This window comes from Sitophilus oryzae, unplaced genomic scaffold (genome assembly GCF_002938485.1).
Source record: "Sitophilus oryzae breed Bouriz unplaced genomic scaffold, Soryzae_2.0 scaffold_909_pilon_pilon, whole genome shotgun sequence".
Lineage (NCBI taxonomy): Eukaryota > Metazoa > Arthropoda > Insecta > Coleoptera > Curculionidae > Sitophilus > Sitophilus oryzae.
The window spans coordinates 327,613-352,444 of NW_022147538.1; the positions used below are offsets into that span (position 1 = coordinate 327,613).

A 24,832-nucleotide genomic window follows, 5' to 3' on the forward strand; every position below is an offset into this window, starting at 1 on the left:
CAGGTTGGACTTGTTCAGGTAACACTTGACAGCCATGTGTCATGTCATGAGGCCTGTTGTAATCGGTACTTCATTCCCATGCCTATGAAACTCTTATGGAAGTGACAGGTTGTAGCCGATAGTCTAGTACTAGACGCACGAGGGGGCGCAATTACCAAAAAAAATAACAAAATTTAAAATTTTACCTGTTTTTACCTAGCTTGTCAATTTATATTTTATTTTGCCCGTTATTCGTAGATCGTGTTTTGAATTTGTTTTTGATTTTTATACAGCTCTGTTCTTGTGTTTTTTCATATTTTTTAAATGTAGAAAATGGTTTTTAAGTGTTGTGTTACTGGCTGTAAGAATTACCAAAATGATGCCCAAATGCATATGTTTCCGAAGGATCAAATAGTAAGTGTTAACACGTGTTACATAGTATAAACCAAGATATTCAATAAAGATGGTTTCTTATAGTTTTTTTTGTGTTTTTGATATATCCCCTTTGTCATTTTAACTTAGATCCATTTATTCGACTAAATTGGTTCTTTCTTGAATCAATTTACTTGAATAAATGGAAAAATTCGAAAAAAATACAAACTATCCGTTTTAAATTTATTTTTTATTTCGTTACTTGACCCTCGAGATGACGCCACCGCTCGGTCCGGACAAAATGTATTGCGTTTCCTATCTATACTCTGTTTTTTTTCTCAGGTAAGATTTCGACACACGATGACAGAAGAAAAGCAGATGACGTCCCATACCTATCAATTAATTTATTTTACTAAAAAAAGTTTCTAATAATTTTTAAGTTAACTATGGATGGGTTTAAATATAAATCCGTCATACGTCACCTCTTGTTGTTTTTAACCAGTTTTATTGGTTTATTTCAAAAATAACAGATCGTATTTCAATTTTATTGGTTTGCCGCAACGATGAACGACAAACGGACGCCGATGCGTATGAACTCGCCTTTAGATTTTTGACGCTTGTCAAAGTCTTGCCAAATTAGAGGTTATAATTTTGTGTCAACTTTTGTCAGTTTTGTCAAATACCCTGCATTTTGGAAGATTATGCATTTTGATTCGTGTTATTACGTGTGTTCTGTGTCTTTTGAAGTCAAGTGGAGGAAAAATTGAGTGAAAATTAACTGTAGACCCAGAGCACAGTTTATGGTTAATACTCGCTGCCCAGGCAAAAAGTCTTATACACCAATAAAGTTACCATCTTTAAAATTCATATACATACTAAACACATACTAAAAACTGGAGTAGTTGTAAAATATCGACATCACACGATAGGCAAATAATGGATTTTAGTACTGCACAAGAAATATAATGCCAAAGGTACTGGTTTAAAAAAACTAAGATTAAAGTTAATTAATCAACCTTTAAGGTACCTATAAAATTTGGTAAGTATTATTAATAATAAAATAGTTTGTTTTATTTGTGTTGTTTTATTTATTCCTGCGGAATATTACAAATTTGTATTTGTACATAAGTTATATTGATAAATATAATCATAAATGCGGGAAGTTTCATAAAGCTTGAACGAAAATAAGCAAGAAATAGTTCTTTTTTATATTTTTTTGGTATGTGATGTCTTGTTCTTGTTTGTTTTTTATTAACACATACCGTTTTTTATTAAATTAAATAACTCGATTACATTTTTTCAGTTTTATACAGTTTTTTTCACAATATTTTGAAGTAATCACTTGTCAGTCAAATTTTAAACATAATAATTTGCTGCTATGCGTTCCAGTTGTACCAACTTATTTCTTTGTAAAATAAAATAAACTACTTTGAAATTAAAATGACAGACACATCTATCACTGTCAAGGATCTTCTCGTTGGACAGACTATATTTTATATTATATAGTATCTTATCTATGCTTCATTCCTGCTAAGCATTAGCAATTCTTTTTCTGTATTAGAGCTAGGTCATTGGATAAAGGCCTTGCTGTGCCTGTCTGTTTCTCTAGAGTTTTAGTGCCCTACGGGCCATACACTTGGGTATTCTCAGTACTGGCTCTGGACCAAGATAGGATTGATCTTTGCCTAGCTAGCTCATCGGGCTTTTCGTTGCCTTTGATGCCACTGTGGCCCGGCACCCACTTTTTTATTACTTAGTATGGTAATCGCAAAACAATTTCCGATGCACGTGATCAACTTCGATGGCGACAGCGTTGCTGGATTGTGATCGATTTATGAGATGAATCTTAATTTAAAACTGACAAACAACATATTTATTATATCACTTTTTAAAGAGTTTTATGTTTTATTTTTAATTTAATAACTAATATTTTAGTGATTAATTGATTTATTTGTTTTATAGCATATTTTACTTATTACTTTATTGGCAAAAACTAGTCCATTATGAAGTCCATTCTAAGCGTTATTATGGGTTATTTATTTATTGATGTATATCTTACAACGCCGTAAGTGGTAATAACAAGTAAGAGGGTGCTATTAATGCACAAACTAATAATCACAGAATTTAATAAAAACTAACTTTGAAAGTGGTATAGTGTGCTTATCAATCAAACTTACTTCTGTGACTGCAGGGTAATAAAGGGCCTTTATTCGTTCTCGTTCAAAATAGTTTAAAAAAAAGGGAAGCTACAAGCTCTTTGCTTCGACTGTTTAAATGATTCGGCATATTTTTAACACACAATTTCCAGGAATGCAATACAAAAACTCGAAAATTTAGTTTTTAAAAGAACTGTTTGTGCTTAAAAGTGCAATTTTTAAAAAAGTACTATCAGAATAGGCAAGAAAACGACAATTACTCACAAAGATTCAACAACAATACGATATTATACAAAATAATGACTGACACTAGGATAATTGTCAAATAATAAAGGACAACATTGATGAACACGGCGCAATGTTGGCGACATAGCGATAATAAAATTCGGTTTAAACTAATTTTTGCAGCTTTAATCTAAATAACATATCTGTTACAATCATTTGTTCTATAAAGTAAAATGAAGAGCTGCTCGGTATCTTAAATTATACAACAAATTTAAACATTTTTGCCCAAATTTTATTTAGTCAGGTTTAAAAACTTTAGTGTCAGTGTCGATATTATTGATGACGTGCATCTGAAATAATTGCTGACGTTGCTGTCAGAAATAATTCAGGTTGCATATAATATAGGATGTCGCAGAAATAATATAAAAACAAATATTTTGATATTGCTTATTCTGTGGATGAGACAATGCCGACAATGGCCTTATGCAGGATGAAGAAAATGCCTTCTTAATAACTTCAAGAACTTGGAAAAAATCTTTATTCTTATCGCTTTCGGCGAAGCTCTTTATAGTCTAATGCCCACTTGCACCGTTCGTATAAACTTTGTTTAAAGGCCAAACAGTGATTAATTATACATATTTTATTATAGTTAATCACTGTTTAGCCTTTAAACAAAGTTTATACAAACGGTGCAAGTGGGCGTAAGAGAGCTAACAACGTTTTCGAGAAAGTATTTTAAGACTCTTTGATATATCTTTTACTATGCTCTCTGGAGCAGCATGCGACCCGTCTGGCTGCCGATACCCGTTGCGTTCATTACTGCGCATCGGAAGAAAATCCTATATTTTTTATTAATTTAGTCCTATAAATTCTAGTATTGAATATTAACCGAACATGTCTCCATAGCGCAGTGCGTAGAGTTTCCGACCACGAACCGATGATTCAGAGTTCGAATCCGGGTCAGGCCAAAGACTTTTATTTTATTTCCGTTTATATTCTGATAGTAAAGTATTAAATAATTCTGGTAATTAAATAAAAACAAATATTTAATACTTTACTATCAGAATATAAACGAAAATAAAATAAAAAAGTCTTTGCCCCGACCCGAATTCGAACTCTGAATCATCGGTTCGTGGTCGGAAACTCTACGCACTGCGCTATGGAGACATGTTTGGTTTATATTCAATACTAGAATTTAAAGGACTAATAAAAATATAGGATCTTCTCTCAATGCGCAGTAGGGAACGCAACGTTTACCGGCAGCTAGACGGGCCGCATGCTGTTCCAGAGAGCATATTAAAAGATATATCAAGACGTCTTGTTTAATGAAGTTGAAATACTTGTTTTTCCGACGTTGCTAGCTCTCGTACTATTAGGACATAATGTTTTTTACGTTACAGCTGACTTTCGAAGAAGATCTAAAAATTACAGAAATGTTTTCTGCTGAAGAAGAATGTGTAGCTTTAAACCCAACCTTATATCCGACGGGAAATGTTGAACACTGGATGCTAGTGGTCGAAGATTCCATGAGAAACACTATAAGAACTATATTGGGAGAGAGTTTAAAAGAAATATATGAAAAAGAGAGAAAAGGTATTTATGTAGGGTCCGGCAATAGTGCTTCGGGCATCTGTAGCTCATAGAAAAAAAATGGAAATTTTATTTAAGTGCAAACCTATAGTATGTACTAGGATGCATTTCAGGAAAATATTAGGCTGTATTCCGTTGCAAAACCAGGCGAACCAGACCGGTAAACTACGATAAAGAGCGGTTCCTGCAAAACATCGGTTTGCATACGGAACGGTTTGGCAAAATACTGGAAACGTCAAATGTTGACGTTTTCTAAATTCCAATACCTCTATTATAAAATTATTTATCTTTTATGCATTTTTAATGTATAGTAAATGCCACGAATATTTGAGAGTGATTCATCGGTCGCTACCATGTGAACTAATCTGTTCAAGGTCACATAAAACTTAATTCCAGTACCGTGGTGTTTCAAGTCATATAATAATCAATATATAATCTGTTGTAATTTGTTGTTTTAACTGTCAAAGTCTTGTCAAAACATATATTTGGTTATAAATATAAACTGGAATGCCCGACTGGTCGCACTGCAAGCACACCAATGGACTGACGCACAAAAACGAATCAATCAAAGAAACGCGATGTAGTATCGTCAGAGTATCGTCTTTGTCAATCACGCTAACATTTTAGAATAAGTAGGAGGAGCGCAGGCAGATGATTAGGGCGGGTCTTTAAAAACCTACGTCTGCGGTAAAAATTTACGTTTTTAATGTAAAAATGATAGCGTGCGTGTCGATTCTAACTTCATCAAGCGATAAATCACTCCCAAACATTCGTGGCGTTTACATTACCTATTCTCTGCTTTTACGTTTGCTTCTTCTTTTCAATGGAGTTTAATATTGAAAAAGTACTTTATTAATAAACTGTTAAACTCGTTAGACAGCTCAAGTGAAGATTTGCAGTAGCGATGGGAACTATCGAATGAATTAGACTATCGAATGGTTAATGAATGAATGATTTCAACTATCGAATGGTTTTATTCGAATAAAATCATTCATTCATTTGTATACTAAAGCATATGTGACAACCTCGCCGTGCGACCAAATGGTTATCGTTGCGCCACGACTATCGAATGCTTTTGATAAATGAAATTTAGTATTCGTTTGATTTTTGTATGCGTCAGTGCATTATTAGTTCTTCCAAATTTTTATAACTTCGCCGTATAAATACTGTGCTATTTTTGCGTTTATTAAAATAGTTAAAATACTAAAATAGTAGTTATTTTTTAATTTTATTTATTGACGATTGTGTGCATGTGCAGGTGGTCAAATTTTTTCCGAAAATTTGTGTGGTTTTCCGTGGTCCGATCTTTCAATTATTTAATTTTATATGGTATATGGTCTATTTTTTAATGGGAAATTTTGAGAAGTAGCAATTTTTAAGAGAGATGAGATGAACTTACAATTAATTTTAAAAATACATATTTGTATTTTAGATGTTTTAATAATATGAATTAGTTGAACTTAATAATCAAATTTAAGTAATGTGGTTAAGTAAATGGGGGGTTATCGAACTCAAAATATAGGGTGAGAAAATTAAAATGAAAGTTTTACACGTGCCAATTTTAAAAAAAAGTTAACGATGTTTGTATTTTGTTTATGCTAATTCTCTTACATGTAGTTTTTTTGCGAAGAAATATTTCATTTATTTTTTAAAGTAAATGCCAGTAAAAGTAAATATAATTTTTAAATAGTAATATAAAGCACCTAATATAAATAATTTTGATTTCTAAATTTTTATTTCTATTTTCCTTCCATTACACTGCATGCTTAGAAAATCAATAAATGTTTATATTTCATGATTTTAAAATTTGTTGTTAATATAACAAATTAGTTCTGTAATTATAATTATTTAATATTATTTTATATATTATAATAATTTATATATTATAATAATTTAATAAACCAACGTTGCCACACACAAAAAATTTAGAGACTAGATTATTTTTAAATAGGATCTAATATAAATAATTCTGACATCTAATTTGTTGTTTATATTTTGCTGCTACCTACTTAAAAAAATATTTATATTAAATTATTTTAAATTTTGTTGTTAATAGGTATAACAAATTATTACTGTTATTATTATTTATTAAACCAGTCTTTGCTTAAAAACATTACTAACTTTTCCTACATCCAAAATAACAAGTATTATTGCAGTGTAACAACAGAATATTAATTAAAAAAATGCAGAATATATAGACATACTAACCCTAACTAACTAAAGCCAAACAATAATATTCTTTGCTAATATCAACTAATACCAAAATATGGCAACAGCGCCCTTCATAATGTATTTTCTGTGTAAATACTAGCACCTCAATAAAAAAAATAATGTGTCCTTATCTATATCTGACTCCGCAAAAAATCAAAGATGCCGGCTTCTTTCATAGCATTGCCACCGACCGCTGTCGGGCTTCTCGGAATGAAACCTACGTCGCCGGGCGACAACTAAAATTCAGTTAATATTTTATTATAATCGATCCTGACGAATAAATGAATTAATTTTATAAATGAATGGTTTTTGCTGCCGAATTACTAGAATACAATATTTCAAGGCAGATGACGGATCTATTCGATAATTTTTATTCGAATAGTTTTCAACGAATGTTTTCTTACTAACTATCGAATTATTCGAATGAATTGCAACTATCGAATGTTTCGATAGTATTCATTCGATAGTTCCCACTACTAATTTGCAGGTCCAATATTAAAACGGATCAATAATAAATAAACAAATCTAATCAACATTTATATTTTTATAGCTTACAAAACATTCACGATTACTTGTTTTCTTGTTTTTCATGTTGTCTTTAAATGTTCCTGACTTTAAGAAACAATGGCTGCATGATAAGTTTAAATGGTCCTAAAAAGTCACTCTATTTAGTTAATGTAATTTATTTACCTTTACTGCCTACCTCCATTGCTTTTGGATGTAAATACAAAATATTATTCGAAATTTTAGAAATTAAAGAGAATTTCACTTGAACTTCCGATATTTGCTTGATTTCTGTCACATAAATGACATTGATTGACAAACAAAACCAGAAAAACCAGCCTTCTTGCGCTGGTTAGTTTGGTGACAGTTATAACCGAATCTTTCAGGAACCGTGTTCCGTAATAAGAAAACTTTCAGGAAACCGATAGAAACGGAACATAAAACCATAACCAAGGTAAGCAACGGAATACACCCTTAATAGGAGCTTCTATAGGTTGGTTCAAAAAAGTGTCAGTGGATCGGGATGATTTTTTTTGATAGTTTCAGAGATATTAATAAATAAATAAAAAATATACATCTTTCAGCCTTTCTTAAAAATTATTAAAAATACAAGGACTGTCATCAAAAATATATTAGATATTTACTTTAGATGGTCTGTACTTACTTTGCTATAAATATGGTAATCGTAAATCTTACAGGATGTTTAAAATTCTACGCCAAACTTTTTAAAATATAAAATAATTTCTATTTGTTTTTTTTTTAAATGGAACAGCCTGTATATTATTTTTTTAGTAGATGGAGAATTAAAAATAAACATTTATTGTATTTAGAGTATTTCAAAAGGTTTAAAGGTTTTACAGATATTCGCGGTTTGATATTTTATATGGCATTTTCCACAGTAAATTTTTATCAAAGCCACTCAATTATTTTTCTCGCATATTTTACCGTTGAAAGAGCCATATGAAATAATACAGGATGTATCTGCGAAACCGTTAAAATTTTTGAAATACTTTAAATACAAAAATGTTCATTTTTAACTCTCCATCTAATAAAAAATTATATACAGGATGTTCCATTTAAAAAAAAAACAAAGAAAAATTATTTTATATTTTAGACAGTTTGGCGTAGAACTTTTAATTTATTTTTAGAATGGGTTCTGTGTTGGCCTGGTCAAGTTGTCATCGCATGCAGTCAAGCATTTTGGACAGCAGGCGTGGAAAAAGGAATTGCTGACAACGCTTTAGACACTTTCCTCGAAGACGTTGTTATAATAAATTTAGACGCATTGAGAGGTTTAGTTAAAGGAAATTTGACATTTCTGCAAAGGGAAATTCTATCTGCACTGATTGTAATAGAAGTGCACTCTCGAGATGTAACTCAGAATTTGGTAAATTTGAATATTGTGAATGTGAATGATTTTGATTGGATAAGTCAGCTCAGGTAAATGAAATATTAAACTATATCTCCTTCTACTCAAAGATTTGGAATTTTTTTTTCAACTTGTCTACCTGAACATAGGAAATCCCATGTAAATTTTAAAAATGAACAAATTGCTTTATTTCCAGGAGTTCTTTAAAAGGTTTTGAAAAGTTATTCAACATTTTTAAAATTTACGTTGGCGATATAGCATACTGTATAATATTGTACATAGTAGACAATTTTGGAGTTAAAAATAATATTCAGGAAATAAATTCAGAAGTTTTGTAGTCCCTTCTAACAATTATAGTAGTTGCATGATTTTCAAGTATTGTTTAAATTTGTTGATCAAAAGTAAATGTATAGGCATGTGTATAGGCCATACCAGATAAACTTTTAGTCACGTGATTAAGCTTGACTGGCACAGCGTTGTAAAAGGACTTTTAAATATTTTATTTTAATCAAAATATTTTAAAAATAAACTAATTTAAATATATAAACAGTTATTATTTACATCAACAAAGCTCACCTCATTAACAGCACTTAATGGACATAAAGGGCCATTACTACCGCTTTCCCGTTCACAATATCCTAATAAGGTTGCGATGAGTTTTTTGCAACGGCTATTAACTTACCTTGTACCATTCCGCACAGAGGTTCTAAAAAGAACAATGTTCGACGGCAAGGTCTGCTAGTAAACATTTTTAAGGCTAAAGTCTCACAACACTCTTTATTTAAACGAAAAACTCGTAATACAAAACTAAAGTGTCAAAACGAATGATAATGTCAAGAAATAAATAAATAAATGTGCCAACTTGACGTTTTTTTACAGCAGAGCTACCACCTAATCCCAAGCGGGAAATTTAAATTCTAGTTCGTTAGCCCCACAAAACATCCCCCTTTAGAACTTCGTCTGTCATGTTAAGGAATGAAAGTAAATAATAAAGTGCCTCTCGTGTTTGTTCGCACTCAAAAAATTTCAATTAACGCCTGTATATATTTTGTAAAGTAATACATTACATTTAAATGTAACATATTACATAACAATTATGTCAATTACAGGATTACAGGCTTGTTTTCTAACATTTTTTAAATAAAACGAATTATAAAATTTCAATTTATGTATATTTGTAGTAGGTATGAAAAAAGTAAAATATAAAATGGACAAACGCTTACTTACATTGCAATAAAACTTCCACTTTTAGATTTGCAATCCAAACGCAATATTTCTATTTCACAAATAAAAATATCCGACAACACTAAAATCACTGAAACTTCCGCGGTTGATAACGAAAACTGAAAAATATAACGGCACTTTTTGTTTTGGACCTGCCTATCAACATTACGCTGTACTATTGTGTGTTTGTTGTTGAAATAATATAAAATATCTAATTATAACTTGTAAATTTTAATATTTTAACATGATTTTAACTACTTTTGACAATAACTAACTTTTTATCAAGATGACATTTTAGACGGCAACTGACATATATGTCATAATATTTGAATCTTAAATATGTATGTAATATAATTTAAATTACTATAATGCAACTTTATACTAAGAAAACATTTATACATTCACAAAATACAACAAAGTCTAATAATATAGTTTGAAAACAATGAATATTGAATTGAAATTGAAAAAGTTAGGCGCGACCGCTTGTGTCAAAATTAGATGATTAAATTTTCGCAATTTTTACACCATTTGATGACAGGTGGCGCCTCTAGTGTTTGTTCGGGCGGTTGGTCTTTTACTCCCGCTTATGGCCATTAAAGAAAAAGTTCTAAAGGGGGATGTTTTGTGGTTAGCCCTGCGCCGAATATATCCATGGTTGGCAACAATAAATTTAAAATTCGCGCTCTCGATTACGTAACTAAAAGTTTAATTGGTATTGCTGGTATATTTTTTCTCCCTGAATGAGTGTTATTTTATACTGCATAAATAATTTATTTAATACAAGTGCTTAAATGAGAAAAAACATATATTTACGTATTATATATTATTCATATCTACCTCCAGATTTTCTAAAAATAACAAACCTTACAAATAGCCTTTAATGTGAAATTCTCCCTCTTCAATATTTATGAGATTATTTTAAATTTTAATAATTCAATTTTCCTGCATCCTGTATGTTATTGGGGTAGGTACACGTTGTTTTTAGACAAAATTGCAAATAGGGCCAATTTCTATCTCTATCCAATCCAGTTGCGTAGGCTGCAGTGTAATATTTCCTTTCCTCAAGCTAAAGTTAGGCTAACAATTTATATCATTACGATAATACAGAAAATCGCATGCAAATTTTGAACTTTAAGCGATACCAAATAAACTTTTGGTCACATGATTAAGCTTGACCGGCATAGCGTTGCCTACTTTTACATATTTTTTTAATCAAAATATTTTGGGAAAAAGTAAATTAATTATAAATATATAAACAGTTATTATTTACATCAACAAAACTCGCCTTCTCAACAGCACTTAAGGGACATAAGGGCCAGTACTACCGCTTTTCCGTTAAAAATATTCTAATAAAGTTGCGATGAGTTTTTTCTAAGGGCTATTAAGCTATCTTGTATACTTTGCACTAAAAGAGATTCTAAAAAACAATGTTCAACTGCAAGGTCTGCTAGTAAATATTTTTAAGCTTAAAGTATCCCAATAATATTTATTTAAACCAAAAAAAACTCGTAATAGAAAACTGAAGTGTCAAAACGAATGACACTGTCATTCAATGTCAAATAGCAGAGCTACCACCTGAATCCCCAGCGGGAAATTTAAATTCCGGTTAGTCAGCCCGGCGCCTAATATCTCCACGGTTGGCAACAATGAATTTAAAAATCGTTTAATTGGTATCGCATATACTTTTTATTTACAAAATATAGTATCCTTATATTAACGTCCTCTTGTAGATACTACTGGATCCAAGATCAAATGAAGGTGAGAGCTGTGAACGCTGAATTTCCGTATGGTTATGAATATTTAGGAAATAGTGGCAGATTAGTTATAACACCGCTGACCGATCGATGTTACCTTACCTTAACAGGAGCACTTCATCTGAAGTTTGGTGGAGCTCCAGCAGGCCCAGCAGGTTATCATTTTAAAAGACGATGATATAATTAATTTTTAATTACATATTTCTATATCAGCTGTCTACTATAGACCAACAAACGTTTGTCATACATGTGTTCTGCATTAACTTCATATTTATGCATAGAAGAATCTACATTTTTTTGCTTGCGTTTCCCTATTTTTTTCTTTATTTAAGAATGATGGGTGCGTCTCAAAAATGTTTCACCTCTATAACTTTTTTTTAGATAAAAAAAAAGATTTAGGCTGTATTCCGTTGCAAAACAAGGCGAACCAGACCGCTAAACTACGGTAAAGAGCGGTTCCTGAAAAACATCGGCTTGATACGGAACGGTTTGGTAAAATATTGAAAAAAAACTAAATTTCAATACCTCTATTATAAAATTTATCTTTTATGCATTTTTAATGTACCTATTCTCTGCTTTTACGTTTGCTTCTTCTTTTCAATAGTGTTTAATATTGAAAAGTACTTTATTAATAAACTGTTAAACTCGTTAGACAGCTCAAGTGAAGATTTGCAGGTCCAATATTAAAACAGATCAATAATAAATAAACAAATCTAATCAATATTTATATTTTTATAGCTTACAAACATTCACGATTACTTGTTGTCTTGTTTTTCATGTTTTCCTTAAATGTTCCTGTCTTTAAGAAAGAATGGCTGCATGATAAGTTTAAATGGTCCTAAAAAGTCATTCTATTTAGTTAATGAAATGTATTTACCTTTACTGCCTACCTCCATTGCTTTTGGATGTAAATACAAAATATTACAAATTTTAGAAATTAAATTAATAAATGAGAATTTCACTCGAACTTCCGATATTTGCTTGATTTCTGTCACATAAATGACATTGATTGACAAACAAAACCAGAAAAACCAGCCTTCTCGCGCTTTTTAGTTTGGTGACAGTTATAACTGAATACTTCAGGAACCGTGTTCCGTGATAAGAAAACTTTCAGGAAACCAATAGAAACGGAACATGAAACCATAACCAAGGTAAGCAGCGGAATACACCCTTGGTATGATAGTAGATGACATTAGATGACAAATTAGGACTGATTGACGTATTTAATTTATCTTTTAACCGGCCAGGACAAGACACGAAAAACATTAGACGATCATATCTATTTTCCAAGGTTCCTTGATTAAAAACTTTTAACACAGCCATGGCACTGTAGATTGAAATTAAAATACAATTTTTTAAACGAAAATGTTAAAAGTTAAAATATGATGTCATTCTATTCATGTGTTCATTCAACGTGTCCTACCTGTCCGCAGTTCCAGCAACGAATCGGTCCCTTCTTGCCCATGTACTGGTCCATACTTTCCGAACAATCTCTTCCACAGATTCGTCGGAACATTCGTCGATGGCCCGTACTCTTCCTAAAGACCGAGAACTTTGTTTCGCGGCCTCGAATTCTAGGGCACGTGCTAAAGCATCCACCAAGTGCGTTGGGTGGGCTAGGAGAAGTGCTTGTCTTGTCTCGTTGTCACGTAAGCCGTCGGAGAATGCCTGTACTGCCAACCGCTCCATAACATTCTCGGGCGTAGCAGGGTACGCAAGGCGACCGAGGCGGGTTACACCGGCTTCAAACTCCTGCAGAGACTCATTTGCCTTTTGAATGCGATTTTTTAGCTGGGAATGATAGACATGTTCTAAATGAACTTGGCCGTACCTCATTTCTAAATGTCGTACCAATTGCTGATAATCTGCCTGTTCCGATAGTGAGAGTGTCTGCAGGATATCAGTTGCATCTCCTCGCAGTGCGATAGTCAAAGCGGTAGCTTTTTCAGCTAATGTCCAGCCGTTCGCTTTCGCAGAGGCTTCAAATTGGCAAAAATAATTGGCCCAAGCGGTTTTTCAATATTTTCTTCTAATTCCCTGGAAGATTCCTGGATTTCTGTTATCTTTTCTTCTAAATTAAGTATTTTATTATTAAAGCTGGACTGTATGTCTTTAGAATTTTCCGTGATCTTATCTTCTAAAGTATTAATTAAATCCTGGGAATTTTCCATAATTTTATTATTCAAACTATTTGTCGTTTAAATTCAAGCCAAGGTCACCTTTCAGCTCGAAGTAAAATGTGCCAGGATCCTCACCTTCCTCCACCAAAACGTCTCTCAGTCTAACTTGCAAAATGCTTTTTTTCCATCTGTCTCGCACTCTCTCTTTTCCAATATGCATTTCAGTTCAGACACTTTCAAGTCTTTCAACAATTTTTTCAGAGCCATGGTTAGTCTTTTTAATCCTCTAGTCTATCACACACCCCACACCTAACACCAATTGTTACGTTTTTCGTCGGTTCCGTGTGGATAGAAAGTCACAATTTATTTAAACACGATTTATTTAACACTAATTAACAAACAATAACGATTAAAAAAAACTTAAAAAACTATTTATAACTTATTTACAATTTATCTAATTATTTATCTAACAGGAATTTATTTTGAATTAGCGCGGCGATTGTAACTGTACGCGTCGACCGGTTGTTTTTCTCTGTCTTCCTCAGGCCTCAGGCGTTTGCTTATATATGAGAGCAACAGACAATCCAGATTTGTCTCGACAATTCTTATTCGTTCTAGAACGTCGGCGTTGCTGGGCGTATGAGTCATAGGCGAATTGGCCAGGCTTAAGGCCGAGTTCACACGGGTCCGCAACACTACTAACATAGCAAATCTAATTTTTTTTATCTGAAAAAATAAAGGAGTGAGCCACTTTTGAGTCGCACCCGGTATATTATAAATGGATAATTGCAAAAATTTCTATGGAATTGTTATGTTATACAAGTTTTCAGTTTTACTAGAGTCTGAAAAGAATTTATTGTTCTTGAACACTGATTGTTTTTGATACACAAGACTGTTATTTGCAACGGACAAGAAGTTAAATCTTAATAATTTACAATGCTTTTCAAACTGATCCCACTGATGATATATAGGCACTGGAAAAACAGAAACAACAAAAGATTTGGCCAAAGCCTTTGCCGTCCAGTGTGTTGTTTTCAACTGCTCAGATCAGTTAGATTTTATGGCCATGGGCAAATTTTTTAAGGGTCTAGCTAGCTCCGGGGCGTGGGCCTGTTTTGATGAGTTTAACCGAATCGATATTGAGGTTGAAATGCACCTTTTTTTGATAATTATTTTATTAACTCTATGTATTTAAAAACCTAGGTGTTATCGGTAGTAGCCCAGCAGATAACAACAATTCAAAAAGCGCAACAGTCAAGATTGGATAGGTTTATTTTTGAAGGGTGCGATATAGTTTTGAAGGAGTCATGTGCTGTTTTCATTACTATGAATCCAGGTATGTTATGCATCATTCTTTATATACAGGGTGGTCCGAACTGTATTCCGGAAATGTGTCCGAGATACAGTGTGTAGAAGTTTCATTTTTATTCCGATTTTTTTCAAATAATTTCTGAAGTAACGCCAATATTTGGATGAAAATTAGTGTCTTGGAGCTTTTTGACATGAGAAATTTGATTTCGATTTTTGTCAATATGACTCCTAATTGTAGGGGGCGCCACCTATATTTGTTCTAACCTTTAAATAAGAAGACTAAGGAAGGAGCATAATGCTATCCCTGTATTCATGCATGGTGGGCGGAAAAAGGACTCTAGGGTAGGGATCCTTGACAGTTCTGTTTGACGATTCATTTGACACATTTGAATTTGATTTGAAATTTTGTGGATTTGTCAGTCTTTACGGAGCTTATTTTATGTTGTTTGTTATTTATTCTACTATTGATAGTTGTATAAAGGTAGTAAATCTAGATGGAAATTGTGGCAGAACTTAAATTAACAGTGACACTATCGCGATTTATCGAAAAAGACTCTAAAATAGTTAGTTGTGTAGCGTGCGGTAGATCTCGGCAAAAATGTGTGAAATAATGGAACAACTTTTTGCTAGTAAGTAACTATATAATATACATACGTGTAGTAAACCGATCATTTATAAAATTCACTTAAATTAACTAATTATATATTTTTTCTTGCATTTTTGCTTTTATTTTCTACTTGTCAAAGATTCGATTGGATTAAATGTCAAAAAATTTAGATACGTCAATTTGACTTACCTGCTTCAGTAGCGTATCGGATGTATATGGTTATAAATAATTATTATAACTTAACTATTTTTATTAGAATTTTATATTTTTATAACAATTTTAATAACTACCAACATTTATTCACAACGTAAAATAAAAAAAGAATTATTGAGTCTACCTCACGTCTACCCTACATTATAGTTTTACATTTTTTTTAAAGAATTTAAGTCGGCCATTTTTGAGGCCCATCGCGGTGGACCTAAGACTTTTGATATGCTCCTTCCTTTGTCTTCTTATTCAAAGGTTTTAACGGTTTTGAAGAGTAATAACTTTTCGTTCGTACCTGTATAAAACTACTGAATAATAAAATGTACATCTCCACGATTTTTTATGTAAAAAATGTTTCTTGATAAAAATTGCTACGAGCAACCGTTTTCTAGATATTTAGAAATGGAAATAGTCAATACATATCATTATTGACAAAAAAATAAACATGAGTAGATAGTTATGTTATCATCATAAATTTTTCTGCGAATAAATGATGATAAAACAGTTTTTGTTGAACTTTTGGCACAAAAACACTTCAAATTTATGATTTCAGTCTAATAACTATATTTAGTCAACATTATTTAATTTATGTCAATGATGACAGGTTTGATAATTTCGATTTCAAATATCTTGAGAAGCATTACTCGTTGCGATTTTTACCAAAAGATCTTTTTTACGTAGAAAACGCCGTAAATGTATATTTTTTTACTCAGTAGTTTTATACAGGTACAAACGAAAAGTTATTATTCTTCAAACCAGTTAAAAGTTATGTAGGTGGCGCCCTCTACCAGTAGGAGTCATATTGACATCAAAATCAAATTTCTCATGTCAAAAAACTCCCAGACACTATTTTTCATCCAAAGATCGACGTTAGTTCAGAAATTATTTGGAAAAAATCGAAATAACAATGAAACTTCTACACCCTGTATTTCTGAAACTAAGAATTTTTGGACATACATTTATACGAACCTTTTTACTTATTTTCATCTGAAAAATATGCTGCCGAAGTTTCCGGAATACAGTTCGGACCACCCTGTATTTTCTCTTAATTTATGAGACGTATTGTTGAAGTGAAACTTCTTTACGCGCTCTGGAAGTTGAAATTCAAGGCCGTGACACACGAGCTAGCATCACGATACGCGTCACGAAAAGTGGTAACGATCGAAAAAGTGGTAAGCCAATGAGTTGAGATGGGTCTTTAGAGCGTCGTAACTCGTGGCTGATACTCGGAATGTTTTATGTAACGGTTAGCTTTAACGTAAGAAACGTCAAAAATTGATGTCCGATCGCGACCAAATTTGGTGGGTAGGCAATGTGAGCGACGGTGCACACGGTCCCATCCTGCAAAGTTGGATACGACGTTTTGTTTACATCTTCATCAGATTGGGACTAAGCATTTGATATTGAAGTAAAATGTGGATCGATTTCGGCATAATTGGGGACGGGCTACAGGATGACGCCTTCGACGTTTCGAACCGATGCACAGTGCTTCGAACATATGGCTCTAGAGGACAAAAATGCAAAACTTCTCTTTTATAGTAGACAATTTATTCAAACTAGGTTTATTTGACACAAATGATGAGTACTCTCATTGTACTAATTGATGATGTTCTTAGTCCCACGTTTATGAAAAAAATCTTATAAATAATAAAAATGTTGGAGCTGTGTTCCATCTAAAGAAATAATAATTTAGAGTATGAAAACGGTGTAAGTATTAAATAAATCCCTGTGATAAAAAAAGAATTGAAATAACATTAGAACATGATTCCTACAATATAAGCCTAATATAAGATAAATATGTTTTTCTTTGATGAAAAAGAAACATTAATGTTATATTTAATTAAAAAAAAACTTAAGATACTATAAATTTACTTTAGGACAACAAAATGCATAGATCGTAACTACTCTGATTCAGAAGAATCACTGCTGACAGAATCTTCCAAATTTATAGTATCCAAATCACAGGTAGATGAAGTATCCTCACATATAAGATATTTCTGTACATCATTTTCTAATAAGTTAATTTTTCGCGTTGTTACTGTTCTTCTTGCTGGCATGAGGGGTTCGGATATTAATAGTTACCTCTTTAATAGACCATATCCATATATTATTTTTTCCTTTTCTTGGGTATGAGGTTTTATAATAAATTGAAAGTTGGAAAATTTTTATGCGACGTTTCGCTCCAACATAGTGGGCTTTTTCAGGCACAAGTGGTGTCTCATTTGACTGGAAGGTTCATCAATATCTAATAAAGAACACATTTTTTGAAATACAAATAATTTTGAGTTCTTGTCCTTATGATCAAGCCAAGTATTAACCAGATCGGCTTTGCTTATCAATTTTACTCCATCTGAAAAGTATTATAAAATAAAGTTTGTCGCAAGCAGACGCAGGTGAACTATACAAAAATTAAAAGTGTATGAATATGACAACACATATATTCAATAAATACGTTATGTTTTGATATGTTTTTTTAAATGCCTTTTTGAAGTTTGAAAACGTAAAATTTTTATACCCATTTAAGAATCATCTTAAAAAATAAATAAAAACTAAACAATCACGAACTTGTTTAGAAATAAATTTAAAGTACATTCCTTGTTTAACAATATCCATAGTGGCTTTCAATTAAGTAGGTACCGTTTAACTCCATAATATACAGAACTACTATGAATGTTATTCTTTTCACTGATAAGATAATGATCGCAAAGTTTATTTTTAGTGAAAATATTTGCTAACAAAAAACGCTGTTTATGAAAAATTAAAATATACAGGATGGTTGAACATTGCTATAAGTATATGATTACATATTCAGATATTAATAAATTTTAACTTTTTTTTCGATTTTTGTCCATGGGACGAAGCACTGTGCGATGCCTCTAAATAGAAGAAATTATCAGGATTTTTCTTAATTGTGGGTCGATTGGAACCAAAATCGGTACGTGGATAGAGGTACCCGAATGGAGTCCTCAGACGGACAGATGGTTATTTTAATATAAATTTTGTGACAGTGAAACAAATTATTTATTAATTTTTATGATATTACATTTTCAACATTTCAAACTACAATTTTTCAAATATTCAATTTAATAGCTATTAGTAAGAAATTTCATTTCAAATATGCTCACATAGTCAATATACATATTAGTAAAAGTAAAATGTAAGGAGAAATGAAGAATGCGGTTTTAGGGATTCGTTGTAATTATGTTAAAAATAGAGTGTGCGTCATAAGATCTATATGAACACATTTTATGTACAGTTTTGTGACATATGTAAAACGGTAAAAGGTTTTTTACCCAAAAAAAGTTTATTTTTCCTAATAATCGATCCGATTTAAACAAAATTTGATAATATATTATTTTTAGTCTTTATAAAAAACTATTTTCTGTAAAAAATCTTACATTGAAAATAATCGTATTGCGGAGATCTCAATTATATCGAGTTAAATAAAACAAATAAATCCAAAATAATAAGAACATTTTATACTTATGGATATTATATTTTTTATTTTATTTTTACAGGTTATGCTGGTAGAACAGAACTTCCTGACAATTTAAAAGCCTTATTTAGGCCGGTGTCTATGATGGTGCCCGATTATAGTTTAATAGCAGAAATATCCCTTTTTTCGTTTGGTTTTAGTAACGCTCGGCAGTTGGCTAACAAAATTACTACCACATTTAAGTTGAGCTCCGAACAACTGAGTTCTCAGGTGAGAATATTATTTTTAAAACAATTAACCATCATAAAGCTTCATTCAGAACCTCCCAATTAGTGGAATAAGTTAGTGGTTTCAATTACACTTTATACTTTTTAGTTTACGATCAGTTACAATGTCTAAAAAACCCAATTAAAATTAATAAAATATCCTAGGAACAGCTTGCGGCGGCAGTCTGTTGAACCCATAGAGAAAGCATAATATTTAGCTTATAAAACTTTGAATAAAAAGATTAAGCAAGGAGCATATCAAAAATCTTAGATCCACCGCGAAGGGACTCAAATATGGCCGACTTAAATTCCGGTTTATCAGTGCCGTTCTAATTTTATTTAAAAAGTGTAAAACTATGATGTAGGGTAGACTCAATAATTTGTGGTTTTATTTTACCTTGTGAATAAACGTTGGTAGTTATTAAAATTGATGATGACATTCCCTATATAATTTTAGATATAAAATGACAGCGATCTTCATTTCATATCCATCGCTGACTTTTTTTGATCATACGAATGATCAATTTTTTTGAACACTCGGTATATTGAAATTGGGGTAAATACCAGATATTTTGCAAGTATGATTATTTTGTTAATTTAACGTACTATAACAAATCTTGACAACAATTTGTCGTTTCTTAGTTATTTTGTTATTTTACCCTTAGATTAACCATAAAAAATTTTACCCCACAATATACTTAACTGTATCTAAAATACAGCACAACGCAGATAGGATTCTTGGACACGCTGTATAATATTTATTTTTAGGACCATTACGATTTTGGAATGAGAGCAGTTAAGACCGTTATATCTGTGGCTGGAAATCTTAAAAGAGAAAATCCTGATATGGACGAACGTCAGATATGCTTAAGAGCGTTAAGGGATGTGAATGTTCCCAAATTCCTTAAAGACGACCTTAAATTATTCAATGGCAAGTTAATTTTATTATACAGAGTGATTCACGGCCATGGTACGCGTTAGTCGTTTAACGGAGAAGCGCTGGTAGTTTTTTTTTGAAAATTTGGATTTTCAAAAGTTTGGAGTTTCATCAACATGAAGCGACAACACTGTAACGAACACTGAAAATAATTTAGACAGATGGAGCAGGTGCCTTTATCACCGGTTCTCCATAAACGTCTAACGTAACATGGCTGTGAATCACCCTGTATATAATATACGTCAGTTTTCGGCTTTAAAAATTCAATTTGGCCACATCACAGATTGTTGGTTTACAAGTTAAGAACTTTTTTGAAGTGAAACTTCTTTACGCGCGTTAGGAGTAAAAATTCAAGGCCGTGACACACGAGCTAGTGTCAGGTAAAGTGATAACGGCAGTGTTGCCACAGCTAACCATTCAGGGTAGATCTATCCCTTTGTAAAACAATTTAACTCGCTTTGTGCCATACACGTTTAAGAAAATCACTATAATAAACTTGATAATGTTGCGGTCTGTGGACTATTCGAGAAATCTTTAGCTGTGGGTATAAAAGCCGGCGGCTGGGGCAAAGAGTAGATAAGACAAGAGACGACAGTGAACAAAGAAGTCGAATTTCGCGAGAGAGACGCAGATATATTAAAATTTAAAGGTCCCATCAAGTCCCATTTTCTCTGTTGCCAAGTATATTTCTTTGAAAAATAAACAAGGTTTTCTGAAAATAAATTAATAATATAAGAAGAATATAAGTAACGTTAATACGGAAATGTAAATTTTTAGTTTAGGTTGGTTTAGGTTCTTTTTTCGTAATGTACTGATAATATCAAAGAAACAGAATGACTAAAGTTGATCGATTTCAAAGATAAACGATAAAATCTGACAACGGCGTATTTTATTTATTCTAACCTATGATTTGAGGACGCTAATCAGCTGTGCTAATCAGGCTTAAACATAAACAAATCTGATTAGTTGTTTTCTTGCATTTTTGCCTTTTTAAAGTGTGTGTTTCAGAGTTTTTCGATATATTATCGTTTTGAGAGTTTTTAAGGTTTAATTTTAGTATCGTTTTTGTTGCGTACTAATTTGTAATTATTGTTAAATATGAATATTGAACAGGACACGAGTAGCAGGAAAAGACGAGATGGTGGCAATGTGTGTGCTTATAAAGACTGCAAAAATAGGTCTTATTCTTCGACAAACATAATATTTCACTCGTTTCCAAAGGATCCTGAAAAGTATTTTTATAGAAATATACTATATAATTATGCTATTAAACTAAATGTAATCCATAGATCGAAGACATGGTTAGAAGCTTGTAATATATTTTTACAAAAAAAATTGAGCAACTCTATTTTTTTGTACATAAACTCCACATTGTGATATTGTAGAATGGAGGGGAGAATCACCGCGACCTTATAGATCTATTGTGTGTTCATTGTAATATTACACTTGTTCAAGTCCATATGTAAAAAAAATACACGTAAATAAAACACTTCTTACAAATCGACTTGGTCACTTTATCTTGTTTACCAACGATATACAAAATATTGCTTTTATTATCTTTATTCCCCGACAAATATGTTTCTAATTATAATTTATTTTATATAATATTTAGAAAACTCATTTTTTTTTCGTTTCTATTTATTTCTTTACCCATACAGTAACTATTTATAAGCTATACAGGCAAGTTTTAATAATAGTCTATTTCAAATTTCCCGCGAAAAAGTTACGAAAATTTAAAGGGACAAGCGAGACGAGGTCACTCTCCCCACCACTCAAACATGAAAGGTACCGCGCGAACTGTCGTCTCTTGTCTTATCTACTCTTTGGCTGGGGCCTAAAGGGGGCAGACATAAATGGACGAGTACAGTTGACGCGCTAAAATTCAAAATAAATTCTTTCTAGATAAATAGTTATAAATCGTTTGTAAATAGTTCTTTAAGTCTTTTATCGATATTGTTTTTGTTAATTAGTGATAAATAAATAGTGTTTAAATAAATTGTGACTTTCTATCCACATGGAACCGACGAAAAACGTAACAATAATGTACCTCTGTGTACCAATATGTTCTAGTTGTGTGCTAGGAAGTAAATTTTTATGCATATTTTCATCGATAGGTTCGTAGCTTTTGAATAACGGTCTAGATACAGCATCTAGCTTAGTAGTGCCAACTTAGAATTAGAATTATTGGAGCTAGTAACTGGCATTTTCATTGGAGGACACTGTGATATTTATTTCAAACCAGTAATCAACGGGAATATTCGCATAATTTAACAAATTTACTGTAAATCACTAAAAATAAGAATTGTAGGTTAGGTTCAACATTTTTTCTCTTCCTAAATAAATTTAAGCGTTATTTTGGGTGGTATTCCACAAAATTTGCAGGCTTTTGAGGAAACACAAAATGTACAGATTACAGAAATAAATTGAAAATAATATTTAAGTATATTAAAACAGGATTATATGTCACTTTTTCAAACATGTTCATCAAATCCTTCAATTTAATAGCTGTTAGTAAGAAGTTTCACTTCATATTGTAACCGCAAAACATTTTCCGATGCACGTCATCAATCATATCGACATTGACACTAAAGTCTATAAACCTGACTAAATGAAATTTTGACAAAAATGTTTAAATTTGTTGTATAATTCAAGATACAGAGCAGCTCTTCATTTTACTTTATAAAGCAAATGATTGTAACAGATATTTTATTTAGATTAAAGCTGCAAAAATTAGTTTAAACCGAATTTTATTATCGCTATGTTGGTCACATTGCGCCGTGTTCAGCAATGTTGTCCTTTATTATTTGACAATTATCCTAATGTCAGTCATTATTTTGTATAATATCGTGTTGTTGTTGATTTTTTTTGGGCAATTCTCGTTTTTTTTGTCTATTTTCGTAGTCTTTTTTAAAAAATTGCACTTTTAAGCACAAATAGTTCCTTTAAGAACTAAATTTTCGAGTTTTTGTGTTACATTTCTTGAGATTGTGTGTAGAAAATATGCCGAAGCATTTAAACAGTCGAAGCAAAAAGCTTGTAGCTTTCCTGTTTTTTTTTAACTATTTTGAACGAGAACGTGACAATAAAGGTCCATATTAAAAATCCAAATTCCCAAATTACCCTTGACTGCTGATTGATAAGAATAATAAGAACATTACATCACTTTCAAAGTTAGTTTTTATTAAATTCTGTGATTATTAGTTTGTGCACTCTCTTACTTGTTAGTACCACGCATATCATAGCACCCTCTTACTTGTTAGTACCACTTATGGCGTTGTAAAATGTACATCAATAAATAAATAACCCATAATAACGTTTATAATAATCTTCATAATGGACTAGTTTTTTCCAATATGTAATAAGTAAAATAAGCTATAAAACAAATAAGTCAATTAATTACTAAAATATTAGTTATTAAATTAAAAATAAAACGTAAAACTCTTTAAAAAATGATATAATAAATATATTGTTTGTCAATTTTAAATTAAGATTCATCTCATAAATCCATCACAATCTGGCAGCGCTGTCGCCATCGCTTGTCACTCAAAGTTGATCACGTGGATCGGAAATTGTTTTGCGATTACCATATATGCGCACTTAGTGCACATACTGTTTTTTTATTGTTTTATAATTTATTTTTTATTCTATATGTATACATATAGGTATTGTTTCTGACTTATTCCCGAGAATGGTGGAGCAAGCTGTTGATTATGGAGCTTTGGAGTTGGCCATTAGAGATTCTTGTATAGCTAATAAATTGGAAGATGTAAACGGTAAGCTATAATTACATTTAATTCGATATTCAATTGTTTGGAAGAACTACCGTATAATCGAAAAAAAAACGGCGTCAGCGATGGCTCTGAACTGACGATCGCTGTCATTTATTGTCTGAGAATATCATTGATGTCGATCATACGGTATATTATGAACACAGGTTTGATACTGCTTAATGACGTCCTGAAATAATTTCTTTATATTATATTCTTTTTTTTAATGCATTTTTCAGAGTTCGTGAGAAAAGTAATACAACTATACGAAACAACAATTGTACGACATGGTCTGATGTTGGTAGGTCCAACAGGGTCAGGAAAAACAAAGGTAGGTGACTTTATAATTGCCACATGTTCTTAAGAGAATCCAGTAAACTTTTAGTCCGGTAATCTAGTAAGCTTGACCGGCACAGCGTTGCCCACTTTTATATATTTTCTTTTAATCAAACTATTTTAGGAAACAAAAATAAATTATGTAATTATAAATATGTAAACAATAATTATTATCTACATCAACAAAACTCACCTCCTTAACAGCACTTAAGTGCCATAAAGGGCCATTACTCTGCTTTACCATTCAAAATATTCTATTAAGGTTGGCATGAGTTTTTTGCAACGGCTATTAAGCTAACTTGTACACTTTGCACTAAAAGAGGTTTTAAAAAGAACAATAATTTTCGACTGTCAAGTCTGCTAGTAAACATGTTTAAGCTTAAAGTATCACAACACAATTAATTTATACCAAAATTCGTAATCGTTTAAAAATCTCGCCCTCGATTACGTAACTAAAATTT

General features: G+C 31.7%; 1 protein-coding gene across 2 annotated transcripts in view; it reads left to right on the forward strand.

Moving 5' to 3' along the window:
* The window catches only part of LOC115890722 (dynein heavy chain 1, axonemal-like), an 84,241-nt gene extending 59,830 nt beyond the window's left edge, over positions 1-24,411 (forward strand). For both annotated transcript variants that reach the window (XM_030911025.1, XM_030911026.1), the window contains 9 exons: positions 4,133-4,325; positions 8,186-8,477; positions 11,361-11,539; positions 14,476-14,648; positions 14,708-14,840; positions 19,148-19,335; positions 20,100-20,262; positions 23,931-24,041; positions 24,275-24,411. In XM_030911025.1, the coding sequence (XP_030766885.1) occupies positions 4,133-4,325; positions 8,186-8,477; positions 11,361-11,539; positions 14,476-14,648; positions 14,708-14,840; positions 19,148-19,335; positions 20,100-20,262; positions 23,931-24,041; positions 24,275-24,399 (1,557 nt within the window). In that variant the 3' untranslated portion in view covers positions 24,400-24,411. The remainder of the gene's footprint in view (positions 1-4,132; positions 4,326-8,185; positions 8,478-11,360; positions 11,540-14,475; positions 14,649-14,707; positions 14,841-19,147; positions 19,336-20,099; positions 20,263-23,930; positions 24,042-24,274) is intronic.
* The last annotated feature ends 421 nt before the right edge of the window (positions 24,412-24,832 follow it).